The sequence below is a fragment of the Syngnathus typhle genome, linkage group LG1, assembly GCF_033458585.1.
Source record: "Syngnathus typhle isolate RoL2023-S1 ecotype Sweden linkage group LG1, RoL_Styp_1.0, whole genome shotgun sequence".
Classification (NCBI taxonomy): Eukaryota; Metazoa; Chordata; class Actinopteri; order Syngnathiformes; family Syngnathidae; genus Syngnathus; species Syngnathus typhle.
In genome coordinates, this window is record NC_083738.1 from 18,078,509 (window position 1) to 18,091,166 (window position 12,658).

A 12,658-nucleotide genomic window follows, 5' to 3' on the forward strand; every position below is an offset into this window, starting at 1 on the left:
ATATTTGGTCAATAAACAGCAAAATTTGGAGGTGTTTCACCTTTAGTCCAAGCTTGAACGTCGGAAAGAAATCCAGTCACCTTTGATTTCACTTTTGTCAAATGTACAAACAACAAATATCAACACCATTTCCCATGTACCTCCTTTATTAGTCACCCAGTGATCCTCTGTTACTACCAGTCCAGGTTGTTCCCCATCACCAGTGGTTGACTTCGCTGCAACCCTGAACAAGATCAACAGTAGAAAATCATTTCAAATGTCTGCATAGTCTCCGTTGAAACCATGAATATGCGTTTCAATGTTCATTCCATTTTACTGCATCGCTCCTTCGACTTCTCTCATTGTAACAAAAACCCGAAGCACCATATTCTTAGCATCCGTCTCTGACAAGAATACAGATTATTATAGTGGCAGTTGCAGGGACGGGAAGTGAAATGACACAGTGCTGGTGCTCTTGTCTGTCTCCGAGCAGTAAGACCAGGCCATCTGCACGTTGATCATCACAGACACGATTCTATTATTGTTGGCATCTATTATTGTGGGAGCAAGAACTTGTTGTCAGTCTGGGCTTTGTTGTTCTTATCAGCTGCACAGCTGACAGTCAGGTATCGAACATGACGGTAGCCAAATGAACCGCCATTGTGTTTTGTACTGAATTATCCATGAGACGCACCAAGTATGATCTGTTCCCCTGTGTTCTTGTGCAGGTCTTTTCCATCGAGCCATCATTCAGAGCGGCTCGGCGCTGTCCAGTTGGGCGGTGAATTACCAGCCCGTCAAATATACACGCCTCCTGGCTGAGAAGGTTGGCTGTAACGTCCTGGACACGTTAGACATGGTTGACTGTCTGAGGAAGAAGAGCTCCAGGGAGCTTGTGGAGCAAGACATACAACCCGCAAGATACCATGTGGCTTTTGGACCTGTCATTGATGGCGATGTCATTCCAGACGACCCCGAGATCCTTATGGAACAGGGCGAGTTCCTCAACTACGATATAATGCTGGGTGTCAACCAAGGTGAGGGGCTGCGCTTTGTGGAGAATGTAGTGGACTCAGAAGACGGCGTCTCTGGAAACGACTTTGACTTCTCTGTGTCAGACTTTGTGGACAGTCTTTACGGATACCCGGAGGGCAAAGACACTCTGAGGGAAACCATTAAGTTCATGTACACGGACTGGGCCGACAAGGAAAATCCAGAAACCAGGCGCAAAACGCTGGTGGCTCTCTTCACCGACCACCAATGGGTGGAGCCCTCTGTGGTAACGGCAGACCTCCACGCTCGCTATGGCTCACCCACCTACTTTTATGCCTTCTACCATCACTGCCAGAGTCTCATGAAGCCCGCCTGGTCAGATGCCGCGCACGGGGACGAGGTCCCCTATGTTTTTGGAATTCCAATGATCGGTCCAACTGACTTGTTCCCCTGCAACTTCTCAAAGAACGATGTGATGCTCAGTGCTGTGGTAATGACCTACTGGACCAACTTTGCCAAGACTGGGTGAGTTATTGCGTAACTTTCAGGCTTCTATTAAAGGTGACTATTTTTAGGATGTTGTAAGGACTTTATAAAAGAAAACTTTCTACAGCAATAAGATATAGGGAATAAATGATATAAGCCAGAGGTTCTTAACCTTGTTGGAGGTACCGAACCTCACCAGTTTCATATGCGCATTCACCGAACTTCTCATTAGTGAATTTTTTTTTTAATTCAAGCCATAGATGTTTTTTACTAGTGCACAAAATTAGCCATGCATGAACATCACCTTGTTCAAAGAACAAAACCAACACAATGCATGAACTCACAACAAATTACATACCGGTAAATCAGAATTTACACAATAAATCAGGTTTGTTCGGACCTCCTCAGTGGAGGCTCTGTCGCACCCCTGAGAGAAACTCATCGAACCCCGATGGTTTGATCGAACCCGGGTTAAGAACCATTGATATCAGTGATATGATATTTTTTTAAAAATGAGAAACTCTTGATTGCTGGCCAATTTAAAGCAGTCTGACAGATCTTTCAAGGCTCATAGATTTGCTCTTTGGTGTGTTTCGTACGTAAACACGAAAACTACCAAAATGAAAGATGAGACTCTTCTTTTATCACACACACACACGTACATACATACATACATACATACATACATACATACATACATACATACATACATACATACATACATACATACATACATACATACATACATACATACATACATACATACATACATACATACATACATACATACATACATACATACATACATACATACATACATGCGTACATACATACACACACATACATGCGTACACACATACACACACATTCACCAGTGGAAAGTAGCAGAGGAAATCAGTCCTATTAAAAGGACCTGTGTGCCCCATAAAATACTAGGATGTAGGAAGAAGGAATTGCCACAAAAGATGAGTGTGGGACTGGAAAGAGGAAAAAACACTTTTTAACATATTTTTCAGAGGTGTTTTTGAAAAAAATGAGACATTAAATGTGAGGATGATTAAATGTAGTACCTCCAGTGGGTGCAAAGCAATTTGTACACAGCTGACTTTCTGAATTGAGTACAAGGCCTGTCTTTATGTATATGCGGCTTTGTCTGCACCTTTGGTTTTTTTATTTTGGGCGAGGGAACTGAAAATGCAATTGCTGCGCCATTGTAGTCGGGCCCCAAAAGACACCGTGACTTATCAGAAAGGCAACTGTTGCCCTCGTCCGTATTGATTTCTTCAGCTTGTACCCAGACGATCACTCATGCCCAGGGTGATTATCCCCCACACACCCCTCCACACTCAATTTCACCTCTGCCCACAACACACAAAACATACAAGGTCAATTTTGCACAACTAGTCATGATTTCAAACAACTGGAATTTAATTTGACAATCCACGTCTTCCAGAGAGCTATTGATCTTATCTTGAGGGGGATGCACTGTGGGATAAAAACAAAAGTGTCTACTCTACATCATCTCCTACTCAATCAGGTTGACTTTGACATCTAAACGTCTGGCTTATAGTCCACAGTGGCCACCAGCCCAAGTCGATGCATGAGTTGCTAATGATAGACAAGTGCAGATGGACTGATGTCAGCTGTTTGGCTCCTCGGTCAAACCACTGAGGTCAGACTGCACATCTGTCTCCTCTGCCTGGCAGCCATCTTGTCTTGCCAAATTCAGAATATCCCTTTTTTGAGAATTTTGCACATTTGTACATCTCATATGCACAAGGATAATGCATTTTATGTTCCATAATATAAGCCACTCCAATAAGTCTGTGATTATTTTGGTCACTTTTTGCAATCGATAAAAATCACCTGGGACGTAAACTCAGTCCCCATTTGCACATTTGTGCTTTTTAAATGTAAGTAAAGAAAAGAAAGAGAAGAGCAGGAGCTTTATCTGAATATTCAGAATGATGCTCCATATAAAAACGTTCATCGGAATTAAAAGTTGAATCTGAATTGAATTCCATTTGGATTAGCAGGAGGAGTATATTCCTTTTGCTGTGACTTTCACATGCAAAGAGGTTACCAGAGATCTTCAATCGGAGTGGCTAAAAAAAAAGCTACGTACAAACCTGTGTGTAAATTACAGCACACTCCCCGCTGGGATAGTCCAAGTGTGTGTGTGTGTGTGTGTGTGTGTGTGTGTGTGCGTGTGTGTGTGTACGTGTGTGTGTGTCAGTTGTTGAGTGAAATGATTCAACCCTAGTGGTAATCATTCAGGCTGATTTGTAGTGCATTGGAAAGCCATACGCCAGCCTCCACGATTAGCTGTCAACACTTAACTCTTGACTTAGATGTAGTAGGTTTTCTGTGTTATTGTCTGCACCACTTCCCTTCTATGGATTTCACAAAGAACTCCAACTAAGAACTATATCAAAACACTTTGAGAGTGAATTGATTCTAGATGAAAAAAAATGTTAAAGAAACATAATTATTTTACTTTACATCTTATAAACACTTTGAACATTGACTGCTGTATGGAGAACTTCTAGGTCACTGCCTACCAATCATAATTTACAGTATGTTTTAGCGACGCTATAATGAGCACGTTAAACTATAAACTTATATCAACTGCCTCCAAGGCTAAACTGACAAATGTAGAGGTTGATACCACACAACTACTCTGTCACGAGGTCATTTGATTCCGAGTAAAGGACTGTACCGTCAGTTCTTGGTGAGTGCTCTTTGCAAGCTTAAGCGGACTTAAGGTTTTTCCAAAAGTTCATTCTCCTCATTTAGACTACACCGGGGGATAAGTAACTCAGCCCAGCAGCACCCAAAGCCAGTCTGGCTCTGGAAGACGTCTTTAATTAGGACCCGGTTGAATTCTCTTTGACTTCTCGGCTCGCAACACCAATACTCAGGATGAGCTAACCCAGATTGCACTTCCTCTCCTTGACTTTAAATCGCCTGTCAAAACATGTGTGGCACCATGTTGAGACGCTTGTGCTGCACGTCACCCATGTGTATGACACCGGCGTTCCCACGAAAAGCCCTTCCTGTCCCCGGTTGTCATCTGTCATCTTTACAGAGCCAACTATATCCCTTGCACATTTTTGTCCTCCATCGTAGTAACTAAGAACGTAAAAGCTTACAGAGAGTACTCACTGTCAAATATCCTCAGTGTTTGTGCAGTGTGTCCGTTTGCTCTTTTTAGGGGTGGCAATGTTGATTCTTGCCTTGTGATTTCCAAATAGATGGATCGATGAATGATGCCTGGGTGGAAGTGTCTTTGTCTTGGTGGCCTATTTTCACAGACAGGTGCACGTGCACTCAGTGTAAAAATGGCTGAATCTTTACATCTAGTTTGCGGTGTTTCGGAATTTGGAAGACCCTGCTACATCTTGCTAGGTGTTATGGCAGATCAAGGGCATTGTCTACATGGCCCACCACAACTTGCAATTTGCTGAGAGAAAGTAGACTAGACTTTAGACTAGGTGAAACTACAGCTAAGTTGTGGCACAGGTTTTGTTGTGATTTTGGTGGATTTGATCCAGGCACAGGCAGACAGATTCTGCAGTCTGTGTGATGGATGTCGTCATATTTTATTCAAAGTGACATGAGCGTGTATCAATCCACCTGAATCATTGGAGATATCAATTCATTTAATGCAACATCATTATTTTCAAATTTATTTTTAGAAACACCTCTGTATTGTAGCACGACTGGGGTATGTGTAGAAGCACAGTCGGATGTTGAAGGTGGTCTCAAAGTGCCTCTTTGGCAGAGGCCAACTCATCCACAAGTAGAGACTCTGCAGGAACATTCAGTTCCAAAAACATGCTTTGTACATGCCCATCGCCTGCATGGACTCCAGCGAGTTGAACTTCCACGAGGCATGAAAATAGGGCGGATAGTATGTGTTGATGGACAAACAGATATAAACAGACATAACGACCAATGGAGAGTACAAATGATCACTTAACGGACGGGTAGTTGGACAATTAGATAGATATTTTCATGGTTGGACAGAAAGATAGCTCGGTTGGCCAATTGGTGGGTGGTCAAGTGGACAGACCACTCGACGAGCAAAACTGACAGAAGGCTGATCAAACTGATAGACAAATGGCTACAGTAACAAACAGGTTGGAACAATGTATGGAAGATGCACAGGGGGAAGAATATATGGATAGATGGATTGAGAATAGAGATGGAACGACACATGAATCAGGAGATTGATGATGATTACGAGGGCAGAAAGAAAGATGGACAAATGGATTGTGGATACGAATGAATGAAGGTAGGTGGGCACACCGAAGGACGGATGTGCAGGAAAGGGAAAGTGAAACAGATGAATCAGCAGAATTAGGGTGTATAGACAACAGATATGAATAGATGAATGAAGACAGAAGGAAGTATAGACAGCGGGACGGTGGAAGAATTGAGCAGATAAAAAAATTGGATACATGCGTACAAGAATACATGGACTGACAGGTGGAAACAATTGAAACGTAAGATGGACAAATAAACTGAGGCAGACAATGAAAAGTGCACAGGTAAAGAGAGATGTGGTAGTTGGAAGGTTGACCGGACATATGGGTAGATAGATGGATGGAAGAGCAATCAGGATGGACGAATAGATGACCTGATAAATGACAGATTGGGGGGGGGGAAGCTCTGTAAATTGCATAAATACAAAGGCTGATGCTCTGATGGACAGAAGGAGTAATGAACAGAGAGAAGTTGGTCTAGCCACGTCTGATCAAAGAATGATGATGAGTAAACAATAAGATGCATAGACAGAAGTAATCATAGATAAAACACCCATTATATCACATGAATTGTCTTCTACTGCATTATTTAAAGCACACTTCCAAAACTTTTGTCTTGTGTCCACACGCTGCAACTTTCACACTATGTATTTCAAACAAATAAAAAGCACAGCATGTGCATCAACATCCAAAAGCGCTGGTGGAGCACTTCAGAAAAAGACAGAAGGATGAAAAGGCAGCAAAGATCAGTCACTACATATCATTAGCGCTATAAATATGTCAGTCCAACTTTGTGTGAGTTTTTTACTGCTACACACTCCTGCCACATGCTGTGCAAGGTCTTGCTAGGTATCGTTAAAGAGTATTCCGCTGTCGTGTTGATTCTTCATTTATTATTTTGCTTATTCTCTGTCCCAACTCTTCTGTCTCAACCTCTCATTATTCTTGACCAAAAAAGAATAGCCTACTTGCGGGAGCTAAAATATATAGCATTGATTGCTTTGTCTTCAGCAATACTGTCTGCCGACTCAACTGTAAGATGTCTATGGTGCACTTTTGCACCCAACGGTTTAATTCAAAGACCTCTGGAAGGATAGTGACACATATGTGGCCATCGTTTCTCACCCTGCCTGTCCTCTTTAACCAAAGAGTACTTGGCAAACATACGCGCTTCTCTTTCCCTGAATCATCCCCTTTTTCTATCTGGGAATGGGCCAGGGATTTGTGTTTAAGTAGTCATTACAGTCAAAACCCACAGATTCCTAATAATCATTGAGAAACCTGAGCACGTTATTAAAACATAGAGACAACCATTTTTCTTTTAAACAATAATTGAGATAGTAACTAGTAATTGGTCACTAAACTCATCCCTATCCTGGATGCAATGCGCAACAATTGCAACAGCAAACAGCTCACTTCACTTGATTGGAGATATCGTAGCCAATATTTGGATTTGCATCCGGGAAGGTAGAAAGCTGTGTAGCTTGTTAAGGAGTGTGGATACAATTGATCGCTGTCCATGCCATTGAATGAATGTAATGAGGGAGGGTGTAAATCTGCACACTGACGTCTATAAGTAAGTGGCTGTTAGATTGATGCAGGCGATAAATGCCAGATTTAACAGTGTGAAGCAGCCTACTGATGGGGCAGTTTCAATACAAAAAAAGGAATACACAGAACGCATCGAAGGAGTTTTGTTTTTGCCACTCATCTAATAAAATAAGAAGCGATAGAGAATAGTCCAAGAGCTGTGTCCTCCAACACCTTAGCAAACTTCGAAGTTGCAGCGATTGGCCTCTCATCACTTACCCTGTGGAACTGAAGGCTGCCATTAAATATAAACCATGCGTCACTCAGCCCTCCGCTCCAACATGCAACCACACCAAGGGCAAAAGAGCACAGCGTGATCATTGGCACGCTGTCCTACGAGGCTGGCGAAAAGCGCTGGATAAAATGCGTTTAAGAAAAATCAACTCAGAATACAGGGTCAGGTGTTTAGAGTGAAAATTAAAATGAAATGCTTACTTTGTGTTACCTGGTAAGTAGATAAACAGCTGCAGGGGATGCATTTGTTACACAACGCTAACAACAATAACCTCAACCTTCAAAAGGCTTTAACTTTGCATATTTTAGGAGCTTAGCAAAGTGAGCATCAGTGCCTAAGATTTAATGCACCCCCCCTCCCATTTATGTTATATACTGAGGCTATAACTCAGCTCAGGAATTCTGGGCTGTTGAGTGCAGTGAAAGTAGATTTTTGTCTTCTGCCTTGGGGCGACTAAACGTGTCTTTTCAGATTTGGCGATGGCTAGGTCTATGATCATTCAAGCGCTTCAAATTACATCAGGATGAAAAGGGGAAGGAGGAACATGGGAAATGGGGAAAAATAAGGGAAAATGATATTCATTCTATCCTCTTATCTACCTTTTACATCAGAGCTTCCAGACATGGTTTGGAATGGATAATGAGCCTAGAATGATTTGAACTGACATAAAGCAATGGTATGGTTGACTTTGTCATCCACGTGGCACATCCACTCACGGAGAAGCTTTAGAACTTGTCATATCAGACTGGAGTGGATCACTTTCTCCACTACAGTGCGCGTGCAACTGCTGCATGATTTGTGTTGAGCAGTCGTGCGGCCTCCGGGGTCAAGTCATTACACCTGGATTGCGTTTCTAATCCAAAGGCACGCTCACAGAGACAGACAGGTGCACAAGCCACAAGAGATGGAAACAAACATACACAAACTCCCAGTCAATCATGAATATTAACACATGAGAACGCTTTAACACGCATGACTGGCCGAGGTCATTGTGGGTCAGCAGGTCATGGAGAGAACCAGGAGGTGCTTTATGGTACCACAAGCATATGAACACATCGCAAGGGATGTGAAAGGCCATTAAAACACTTTTTTTTATGGGTGTAATAATCTTTCTCCAGAGCCTGGAGTCTCTCCACTGCTCCAACGTCCATCTAGATTAAGGGGGAGGTTTGACAGCACGCATGTCGTACGCTCATGTGGAAGGGTGAGGTGCTCCTTAGGGCTTAACAAAACCATAAACGTCAAATTAGGCCAATGTCGATAAATATACTTGATTAATCGTTTAATTGTAAATATGCCTCACAATGAGCCGTCTGCTGTCGAACCCAACTCATGCAGTGAGCTCAGTGTTGTTCCTTCTAATGAATCCAAAAAAAGCTTGGCAGCCGCTGGGTTTTCAACAGCGTTACACAATATTGTGCAAAATCATGAGTAACTTGTTTGATTAGAAGATAATCAGACAACAAAAGAAAACTATTGGCATCATGAAGTGAAATAAAGCTCAAAAACATTCCTATAGTGAGTCAGTCCATCTATTGATCCATCCATTCGTCAATGCATAAGTCTCTAATGGTAAAGTTGTTAATGATGCCATACATGATACACTCTTAAAACTTCTAGGTCAGAGTAACCCAAATTGGGTGACCTAGCTAACACAGTCCAAAACGGAGGAAGCCAATGCTCTTTCAAACCCTGAACATTGGGTTGAGAATCATCGGGTCAACATTTTGATCCAACAAGGCAAAAAGACTACCCATACTAATACTACCAAAAGGAGTACCAGGTTATCTATAGCTCTGGTTAAAAATATTGCAATGTTGCCAATTTTACACCAGATGCCCCCACACCCACGTGCAACCCAGCCATTTTCCAAGAGTGGGCAAGTGTGGTGTCCTGATCGTGTTTTTAAACCTAGTGTTGAAAATAAGCAGTATTACTGCCAATAACAATTGCAAAGAATGTTACATCAAATCTACTTCAACTTCCCTACACAAATAGCAACCACCTTCAGCTCAGCCATCCCATCCAAATCCAATCTTCAACCCAATTTATTTGATCAAACTAATGACCCCAACCGGCTCAAAAGCTATCGCTGTGTGTGTGTTAGGAAAATAGTCCAGCATGTTTTTAACCCGTGTTTGTGTGTGTACGTGTGTATATGTGTGTGAGTGTGCGTGCGTGCGTGTGTGTGTGTGCGTGTGTGGGGGGTGGGTGTGTGTGTGTAAGAAGATAATACTACTTACAAAAGGTCTGGTCAAAATCAAGGTCAAGTGTTAAGGTCACAGGTTCACAGTCATTCTTTCTGACTTCTGCAGGTTCCTTGTCCACATAGTCAGCAAGTTGTTCATCAGTGTTCAAATTGCCGAAATTTGCAATGGTAGGAATTACCCGAACGTTCTGTAGGTTTGATCAGTCAACGAGTTGTTCTTGCAAGTCAATTTCTCCATATACTCCAAATCGATTTCTTTGTGTTTCCTTTTCATTCCATTCCTTTTCAGCCGGAGCAGCTATTTTGACACGACATCGAGCACTCTATCGAAACCCGCTCCCTGCGCGCACAGATTGCTTTGTGAGATTTAGCCGAGTACCTTTTAGATCTTTTTGTTATCACAATTCACCAAATTGACCCAGCCAAGATGAGAGCTTTCGTAGCGTATATGGAAGTGGCCGGAATACCCATTAACTCAGATTGCTCTGACCCCCTCCGTCATTGTTGTCATGCGCGTGTGTGGAACATGATTTGCATGTGTGTGCGTGCGTGAGGTTGGCAAGCTGCAAATGAACACGTCTCCATTGACGTCCTGTTCTCTGGCATGTTGTGCACTGGGAGATCAATATGACCTTACCTCCACCAGCCGCTCCTTTGAAACTTAATTACTGATATTCAGCTACAAAGTCATCATAGTCTGCCTGTCAATATTCATTGGGGATCATTACGGGCCTAATAAAAGTGGTTATTTACAGGCTGCTCTGCCGACACGGGCCCAGGTCCAGGGATTCAGCTTTAGCCATTTCAATTTGTTTTACCACTCATTCTCTCTCTCTCTCTCTCTCTCTCTCTCTCTCTCTCTCTCTCTCTCTCTCTCTCTCTCTCTCTCTCTCTCTCTCTCTCTCTCTCTCTCTCGCACGCTCTCGCTCTTTCTCTCTCTCGCTCTTGCTCTCCTATTCACCTCTCCCAGAAGTACTGACCTGAAAAAGAAAAATTTACAGAAAAAAAAACCAACCAAGGGTTGGATTCTTCTGGCGAGGTTTTTAATTCTCTTGTTTGAACATTTCCAAAACACAAAAATACACTGTGACCAGCGCATCCCTCAATCCCAGAATAAATTTGAACTTGGCGTGCCGCTGACACGGCAATCAAATCCGCAAAGGAATATTTCATGACATTTGAAGAAATGTCACACGACTTCTTGCTTCCTTTCAACCTCTGGGACTCCAGCCATTGTTGTGTTTTCAAGGCTGCTGCATTCTTTTTCAGCTCTATTCTGTTTGCAGAGGCTACAATGGTTTCTGTGAAACTTCTATTCGTGAAACTTTCCAGGAATAAAGATTGGGTTTTATTGTGGGAGATTGCTATATGATCATTGGTTCAGTCGTTTCACAAAAAAATATAGGAAATGTCAAAAAGGGGAACAGTGAACTCTTTGGCGCAAACATAGTACTGCATCAAAAAAGACAGCTTACCGTCTTTTGATCTTTACACACACTCACACACACACACAGGGGGTTGACCAGTTCCCGCTCAGTGTCTTGATTAATATGGTCCACTTTACATCGGTTCACTAGATGCCAATGCACACTGCGCTGGCTTCCCTGAGCAATTAGCAGAAGGGCTCCACCAGTGTCGGATTATCAACAACAAGATGCCTCCTGACGTGCGCCCTAAAGCCTGCTGACTTATTCATTTGTGTTTACTTAAAAAGCTCCTGCCCTGGTTTTTGTGGCAAGACTGCATCCGAACCGAATTAAGAGCAACATCTGGGGAGGGAGACGAGGAGGCGGGTGGAGCGAGGGTTTAGGGACAAACTGACCGAGGCGCAGTCTGCCGAGAGACATTGAGATCTTGTGCTTGGGCAAAAAGGCCTGTGTGTGGTTTTGAGGATTGGACTGCGGGAAGGTGGTTCAGTGGAACAAGTTGAGCTTGGACAGCATCCTTTCCAGGAAAGTCCAATTAAAAACTGCAGTCTGCTCTGCTGTTAGCGGATCGATGAACTGAATCTCTTTCAAGTCCACAAATCAAGCCAATGTGCTTTTTGGGAAGTGTTTGTATATGCCTCTTCTCACTATTTAAATTAATTATGAATTTTTTTAAACTAGGGGTGGACATCATTTATAAGTCAGCAAATTGTGGAACTGATGGTCAGTTCATTGTGTCAAGTTTGTGCATGGTAATCTCTTCCAGACCGCATTATTCGGCATCGTAGAAATCAAAACAGAAGTTTAGGAAATAATTAACTCAATAAGATAATTAGACTCAACCATAAATAGATCACAAAAATAATTTGCTGCATTCGACCAGTTAATCTTTAGTAACCGTGGGCGTGTGATGCCCTTCGGGACTCTTAATTAAGTAATTGTAATTAAGGGGGACATAAATATATTGGACTTGACTTGACCACCACCTGCTTGTCTCAGAGACCATCCAGCATCATAAATTGCTTTAATCCTGACTCTTTCCATTTTACTCTTTAAATGGGAATGAGGATTTTCAACTGAATTTATGCACATTCAAGTCAGGAAGTGAACACGGTTTCTGGTTCCTTTTGAATGCTGAGTCCAACTAAAGGTACAATCTATCAATGACAACCAAAACGGCTCATAAGAGTTGAATTCAAACGTTGGTCGAGACATTTTCCAAAGATTTTCTAGGTAATAATCAAAAGCACTTTACAGGGGTTCTTACATTGATAACAACAGCATTGGACTGCCCAAAATGGTGATTTTAGGCATTTCATGTTCTCCTTCGTGCCACTTCGTCACTTGCTACACTTTTAGTGGCACCAGACGTTAAAATGAAACAGAAATTGAAGAAAAGCATGTCAGTCTCTTATTCTTTCTCCATGGCTATATGGCCGTACAGGGATAGATGACTGACTTTCATTTGTGC

At 42.4% G+C, this 12,658-nt stretch overlaps 1 protein-coding gene across 1 annotated transcript in view; it reads left to right on the forward strand.

Moving 5' to 3' along the window:
• The window catches only part of nlgn3a (neuroligin 3a), a 130,034-nt gene that overhangs the window by 115,018 nt on the left and 2,358 nt on the right, over positions 1-12,658 (forward strand). Inside the window, exon 5 of the mRNA XM_061290504.1 lies at positions 708-1,497. Within this exon, the coding sequence (XP_061146488.1) occupies positions 708-1,497 (790 nt within the window). The remainder of the gene's footprint in view (positions 1-707; positions 1,498-12,658) is intronic.